Here is an 8,175-nt window from a genome sequence, read left to right as displayed (position 1 = left end):
GGGTGAGACATGATTTAGTGAAAGCTGTGCTTGTAGGTCAGGTTATACTCTACATTGTTGGGACCAAATGTCCCCAAAAGGGCAGATAAAACTGAAATCACCTACATTGTGGAGACCAGTCAACAAACAAAATTATTTTTAATTAAAATCCCCAAATGCCGTAGACGTACATGTAGGTAGGTTATGTAAGAGGGTAAAAAGTATCATTATCTCAATGTAAAAACAATACAACTCAATAGAACATCCACAGAACTATAGAAAAACAAATGTGTGTGTGTGTGTGTGTGTGTATTGTGGGGGAAGGGAGGAGAGAGTCCCATTGGCTTAAGGAAAGATTTGCTTCCTTAAAGAGAATGGAGAAGCTGTATGGAAAGCCTATATAAACTCAACTTGCTGACACTCTTTCCCTCTAATTTTATTAAAAGGTTCTGCTGCGCACTGTAAGGTGAGTCTCTATTATTCTGTCCATCTCTAGGGTTTGCACTCTAGCATTTGAGCATGCCAAAGACCTTCAGAACATCTCACTCGTGCTGAGCAGCCACACAGCCAAGAAATCAGATCAATAAGCTAAAAAATATGCTTTAATATGTGTACTGGAAAAAAAGGTCCTGGAGATAAAACAATGGCTGTTGCCTAAAATGATATGCTGTTTTTGTTATTGTAGAGGTTATGAATATGTTTTGATGTGTTCTTTGTAATCAATTTTGGTCAGTTTTAACTTTTTAATGCATTGTAATGTCAAATGCTCAAAAATGTTTGGTAGACCTCTGATTTATATCATTAAGCACATGCTGAAAGTTAGCTATTTCCTGTCTTAGTTTATCAGCATTTTTTGCAGTACATTCCGCATGCTTTGAAATACATTCAAAGCTCTTTTAAAAATAAAGGTTCATGCTAAAAAATGTATGGAACCTTTCCATTACACAAAAACAATGTTCACTGTTCATTACACTGTTCTTTGTAGGGAAAAAAAGGTTCTTTAGATTGTTCTTTCACCCTTTAGAACACTTTCTATGAAGCCATGAATTATAATGAATTATAGCTCCATTCATAAAAAGTATCATAACTAAGTAAAAAGTATCATTACTCATTACGACCTATTCGGCATTATAAGAACAGTTATAATTACATTTACATAATTTGTATAATTACTTATAAGTCATGTATTTGGTTTTTCAATGCGCATGCTCATAATCCATTATACACTGATTTATAAGTATTAATTAGCCAGTCGTATGGTTCCATGAATGTATTTATATAGATGTAACCTGCATTGCTAATGTTATTATAGTTAAAATGACTTTTAGTAATTCAGATTTATTTCTGTTATATAAACGGGGTGATATATAAAACTGCTAAAAGCAATATGCATATGGCTGAGGAGAAATAGATTTTAGCAAATCAAAATGACCATTTAAGACCTCTAATAAAAATATTAGCCATTAAAGACATAATTTGTACAGCAAACAAGTGTCTCTGATATAATATTTGATCATTTATAAATCAGTGTATAATGGATTATGAGCATGCACAATGAAAAAGCAAATGCATGACTTATAAGTAATTATACACATAATATGTAATGTAATAAACCTCTAAACTAAACTATAAAACTATAACTGTTTTTATAATGAAATATAGGTCTTAATGTAAATAATCTTTATAAATATATTTATAGAATAGTAATACTTACTTATTAATACGGCTATAATTCATTATACGCATGGGCTTCATAGAAAGTGTTACCAAAGTTTCTTTTAATAACTAAAAGGTTTTGCAGAACTAAAAAATTCTAAACCCCCTTTTGGAACCTTTTATTTTAAGATTGTATCACCACATATTACATATTACCTCAAACACCTTATGACATAGGTATGGAGATCACTACTCATTTTAGAAAACAGTCCCAACTCAGTCCATGTCCAATCCAAAATCTTTTTTTGGCAGGAAAAGAATAGAACTAATATAGTTCTTTAGACTAGCAGAGTATTTTTACAGTTGTGTAGGGTTTCAGCTGTTAGTTTCAGCTGAGGAGATTCTACAATAGGCAGCAAGTTGTCTGTCAGCTGTCTCGTCTTCTGAATCGGGTGCAGACCTCCAAGTTCCAACAAAGGAACACTAAAACAAGAGCACAAGACAACTGCTTCTCAAATTCAAACCCTTAAACACCAAACACTTCTTTGGGTTTTGACACACACCCATGTACATCAGCCGTCTCTCTTTCACATTATCCCAAGCCAAATTTAGACCTGCTGCAGGGCCAGTGACTGAATTTAAATTTTTTCCATTAGATTGAAGGCTGCAACACCCCCTCCTGCCACCCACAGGCATCTTCACCTTCTGAGGGAGCGCCACAAAGAGACCAGCAAGATGTCTGAGTATGTACTGAGTTACAACATCATGATCTTTGTGTGCTGTGAAAATTATCATATAACTCATCGTCCTCGATCACTGAACTCATAAAATACATTTAGTGCCAAGCTCCAATCAGCTCATTTTGTATTTATTATTATACTAGCATACATGCCTAAATAATACAATTATCAAAAGTACAATGCTTTTTTTGGAGTTCCATCTCTTGGTTATAAACATCGCATCGCAGTTGCTGAATGATGTAGCCTACTGTTATGTGCTCTCTGAAATTGTAAACATTTGCTTTCTGATAGGAAAAAGATGACGTCCAGCCGTAGACAACATCTGAAGGTAAGGCCATCTCTTTCTTCATGAGATGTGAGGCTATTTGAACTGTCAGTGACTCTCTTGTTAATTACTTGTCTATGCTTCTTCTCATCTTTGTGCTCCAGAGCTTGTTTCTTCAGATCGCTCATGGGCTTTTGGAGGAACAGGCAGCTGAGGAGGAGCAAGAAAAACAGCGATACATGGAAGATAACTGCCCTACTCTCACACTGCCTGGAAGCATGCAGGATCTACAGGTACAGAGAGAGAGAGAGAGAGAGAAAGAGAGAAAGAGAGAGAGAGAAAGAAAGATGCAAGCTGTAATAGAATTACGTCATGCTTAAGAACTGTTTTATACAGGCTAAATGCCAATTCACACTGCACCAACAGGTGTCGACCAACGCTGATAATCACCAGATTACAGTACGCTACTTCTCAGACTTTACACGATCCAATAAGCGGAAATTGAGCAAGTGCCGACCAACGGCAACAGACGCCAACAGGAGTAACACACTGATTTGGCTAAAACTGACAAAGCGTCTATTGAGTTAGACCCCTTCCTAGGTCAACATATTTTGTTGATCCTGGAACAACTTTCCTGTCCGAAAATGTAATCTTAACCATCTAATCCCTACTTAACCTTAAAGGGTTAGTTCACCCAAAAATGAAAATTCTGTCAGTAATTACTCACCCTCATGTTGTTCCAACCCCGTAAGACCTTCGTTCATCTTCGGAACACAAATTAAGATATTTTTTATTAAATCTGAGAGCTGGCTCACTCCTCCATAGGCTTCTAAGACATTATAACTTGCTGACCCAGAAAATGCATTAAAGAGATCGTTAATATAGTCCAAGTGACTACAGTGGCTCAATCTTAAGTTTATAAAGCGACGAGAATACTTTTTGTGCGCAAAAAACAACAAAAATAACTACTTTATTCCACTATTCATTTCCTTCTCTCTGGGCCTCGAGTTTTTTCACGTAGTGTAACTGCGTAGCGCTTCTGTGTTGCACGTCACACGCATCACACACATGACCAGCGTCGGCCAATAGTGAGCCTACGTGTGACGTACAACACAGACGCACTGCGCTAAAGCACTACGTGAACTAACTCGAGGCCCAGAGAGAAGGAAATGAATAGTGGAATAAAGTCGTTATTTTTGTGTGTTTTTTTGCGTACAAAAAGTATTCTCGTCGCTTTATAAACTTAAAGGAGACATATCATGCTTTTAAATTGTTCCTTTTTACATATAAATCATACATTTGTAGTCTATATAAAGCGGAACTGCAATGCTTGGGTCTGAATTCCTCATTATTATAGCTCCACAGGCCCCTTTTTTACCCCTTTTCTAATGTGCTTCTGAAAGCAACTCGTTTTGGTGCGGTCTCTTTAAATAATATTGAGACACTTCATACCCCGCCCCCTCTCCAGGTTGTAGCGGTGACACTCGGTTCAACTCCACCCCGTTCGGCCATTTTTGTAGTCTGGTAGCAGAGATAGGATTATCTAGCGCACAGAAACTTTTATACACACGTTATTAACAAAATGTCAACAACGGAAGACTTGTCCAGCCAGCCTTACATGTTCGAGCCAGAGCCGGAGCGAGATGAAAATGAAGACGACGAACCTGCAGAACAACGTCTTCATATGGATGTATCGCAATGGTGTGTACTGTATTTACACATGAAACTTTGGTCTTCCGACCTTTTACCACCGTGTCGATTTATTTTGATTAATATGTCCGAGGGAGAGAGAGCAAGACAGCGTCTAGTTTGGAGACGGTGATGTCTTGTTTACACTTTCGCCTGGCTCTGAAGAGAGAGAGTGAGCGCGCGCGCGACCGGGTCTCTCTCTCTGCTCGTTCTTTCAGTTAAACATGCTCCTGTCACAAGCGCGGCAGTTCATCTAAATTAGACGGTGTAATGAAGCGTGTGGGTTACTACATCCAACAACCGAACATTTTAACTTACCCTCTCGTAACTTCTGCATCCTTTAGCTTGGACTACAAAATTGCAGCGAGAAATAATAATGGCGGATTGCTCGAAGTGTTGGGCCGGAAGTCAATGTCCTTATTTGGCAGTTCCGCTGCAAATACTGTGACGTGATAGTTCAAAAAACGTCATAGATAACAGAAAAATCTGAACCGGTTGAAAAATATGACCAAAACAGAATATAAAGATATCAACGAAGCACCTGAAGAGAATAATTTCATCTTTTCTGTACAAATATACAACAAAATGCATTTAAGGGCTAAAAAAGTGCATTTAGCATGATATGTCCCCTTTAAGATTGAGCCACTGGAGTCACTTGGAATATATTAACGATGTCTTTAATGCATTTTCTGGGTCAGCAAGTTATAGTGTCTTAGAAGCCATATGGAGGAGTGAGCCAGCTCTCAGATTTAATCAAAAATATCTTAATTTGTGTTCCGAAGATGAACGAAGGTCTTGCGGGGGTTGGAACAACATGAGGGTGAGTAATTACTGACAGAATTTTCATTTTTGGGTGAACTAACCCTTTAACCCTAGCCATAAGTTTTCCCTAAAATCAGAGAGAAATGATAGGTGAATAACACTGATGTAGAAGCCCCTAACCCTGGTTGTAAAATCTGATTGGTTGATTGGAATGTTGTTCCTGGATCAATATCTTTGTTGATCCTGGAACAACATTCCAATCAACCAACCAGTCACCAAGTGCACATAACTCAATTGTGTACTTGGTGAAATCGGTTCTGCCCATTGGGCTAATGCTAATGCAAGTGCAGTGTGAATTGGGCCTAAAAAGCACACCATCTTATTCATTTGCAGTTTTGCTGTTAGATGTGTGAAAAATTGTGCAAAAAATTTATCTTTGCGGCATGTATCTTTGTGTAAAGGAACTGTGTAGGACGTTGCACCAGCAGATAGATGCCATTGATGAACAAAGATACGATATGGAGACCAAAGTGGCCAAGTCAAACAAGGAGGTACTTAATGGTCCTGTTCTACTTATAGAAATTTAACTTCTGTAACTTCTAAAACTTCTTTTTCTTGATCACTTGAGATTGATGATCTGAAGATAAAGGTTCAGGACCTGAAAGGTAAATTCAAGAAACCTGCTCTGAAGAGAGTGCGTATGTCTGCTGATGCCATGCTGCAGGCCCTGCTGGGCTCCAAACACAAAGTGTCTCTGGACCTGAGAGCCAACCTCAAACAGGTCAAGAAAGAGGTCAAGGAGGAGGTGAGCACACAGTAATAGCCTTTTAACAGAAACGTGCAATAAAATGTGGGCATAACTCACACTCTTTTGGAGACTTTTACAGCAAAGGTAGTCAGTTGTTGAACATGCAGTCGAAGATAATGATCTGAAATTCTGTATGCTAAAAATTATGAAAAAAGTGATTTAAATGAGAAGGCTTATACTGTAGTTTTGAAACGTTGTACTTTATCTGCTGCTACAGGAGAAGGATGCAGTGGGAGACTGGCGTAAGAACATCGAGGATAAATCTGGTATGGATGGGAGGAAGAAGATGTTTGAGTCTGAGGCCTAAATCTGTTTTTCTTCAACAATTTTACATTTCCATTCAATGATTTGTTTGGTTAGGTTGTCGTAATTCTTGTGGTCCCCAGATAAAAAGTGGTAATGTTCTCTATTGTGTGAAGTGATGCTACAGGTGGTAAAAGTAATACATGAAGGAGGTTTTGATGTATGTGACGGTTGGTTTTATAGCTGAGGCTTTAAATTGATAATAAATAAATAATCTGACTTTGCCCCTTTGCAATTTCAACAAATAAATTGACTTTGGTCAGTAAAACCCATTGAAATACTCAAAACAGTATTGAGAGTAGTTTGCTGGGGGAAAAAAAATAGAGTACAAATCAGGGAATCAAAGTTTTACACCAAACATTACACCAAACATTATTTCACCAGTCAAATGTACACTCATCGGCCACTTTATTGCACACCTTGCAAGTACCGGGTTGGACACACCTTTGCCTTCAGAATGCTTTAATTTTTCGTGGCATAGATTCAACAAGGTGCTGGAAACATTCCTCAGTATGTCTATATTTACATGATAGCATTGCGCAGTTGCTGCAGATTTTTCGGCTGCACATCCCAAAGGTGCTCTATTGGATTGAGAACTGGTGACTGTGGATGCCATTTGAGTAGAGTGAACTCATTATCATGTTCAAAAATCCAGTTTGAGATGATTTGAACTTTGTGACATGGTGCGTTATCCTGCAGGAAGTAGCCATCAAAAGATGTGCACTGTGGTCATAAAGGGATGGACATGGTCAGCAACAATACTCAGGTAGCTGTGGCATTTAAACAATACTCCATGGGTACTAAGGGGCCCAAAGTGTGCCAATAAAATGTCATCACCACACCACTTCATCACCACCTTCAGCCTAAACCGTTGATACAAAGCAGGGTGGATCCATGTTTTCATGTTGTTTACACTAAATTCTGACCAAAGTCATGCACTTTTTTTGCCCTGTCAATGCATCTTCTATTACCCAATTTTGGTGAGCCCATGTGAATTGCAGCCTCAGTTTCCTGTTCTTATCTTTTAGGAGTGGCACCCAGTGTGATCTTCTACTGCTGCAACAGCTTCAATGTTTCGATGTGTTGTGTGTTCAGAAATGCTCTTCTGCAGACTTTGGTTGTAATGAGTGTTTTTTTTATTTACAGTTGCCTTTCTATCAGTTCGAATTTTAACTAGTCTGGCCATTATACTCTGACCTCTGGCATCAACAAGGGATCTTCGCCCACAGAACTGCTGCTCACTAGATGGCTGTGGGTGAAAATCCCAGTAGATCATAGTTTCTGAAATACTCAGACCTGTCTGGGACCAACAACTATGCTACGTTCAAAGTCACTTAAATATGTTTTCCCCCCACTAACACTAACACTAAGGGCCCTATTTTAACGATCTAAGCGCACGGTCTAAAGCCTTGTTTATGGAGAATGAGGAGTTACGTCACAATGTTTTCACTCCGCGTTGCATTTCGGGAAGGCGCCGCCATCTTAGAAGGATACACTATCCGTTGCCATGGTTACTTTGACAGTGAGAAATAGCCACTGAGAGAGAGAGAGAGAGTAGCTTGATATTTGTTTGCATTTTGCGATGCACCACAGTTTCTTGGGAATAAATGGAGATAGAGGAAGCGAAAGGAAAGGGGCTATGTCAAGAGAGACAAAATATGAACGCCAGGCAGCGTTATTTAGAGAAACTGCTAACGCAACGTCTTCCTGACGAGTTTTCGGCGTTTTGATTTATGGAAGGCACCTCTGGTTTGGGGAACTTCCATTCAAAAATACTGTACCTAAACATCAAATCAAAGGTTGCCCTACAAATAAAGCTTATCAGTCAGTTTGACTGAATGAGCTGTCAATTTTCCTTCATGATTTATTTTCAGACATCACGAGAATAACGTAACACTTGGTATTTTAAAGTGACATGTTATAACAAGAATATACATGGCAATAATAGCTCTTTTCAGTCTCTGCATTCTTTT

General features: G+C 38.6%; 1 protein-coding gene across 1 annotated transcript; it reads left to right on the top strand.

Moving 5' to 3' along the window:
- Positions 1-392: 392 nt before the first annotated feature.
- tnni2b.1 (troponin I type 2b (skeletal, fast), tandem duplicate 1) lies at positions 393-6,416 on the top strand. Its single transcript, XM_082162308.1, has 7 exons — positions 393-445; positions 2,292-2,378; positions 2,667-2,703; positions 2,805-2,933; positions 5,553-5,642; positions 5,720-5,896; positions 6,117-6,416. Exons 2-7 carry the CDS (start codon positions 2,371-2,373, stop codon positions 6,204-6,206), a joined length of 531 nt encoding a protein of 176 aa, XP_082018434.1. The 5' UTR covers positions 393-445; positions 2,292-2,370; the 3' UTR covers positions 6,207-6,416.
- Positions 6,417-8,175: the final 1,759 nt, after the last annotated feature.

The sequence above is a fragment of the Leuciscus leuciscus genome (assembly GCF_965113295.1).
Source record: "Leuciscus leuciscus genome assembly, chromosome: 2".
Taxonomy (NCBI): Eukaryota; Metazoa; Chordata; class Actinopteri; order Cypriniformes; family Leuciscidae; genus Leuciscus; species Leuciscus leuciscus.
This window is presented reverse-complemented; position numbering and strand designations above follow the sequence as displayed.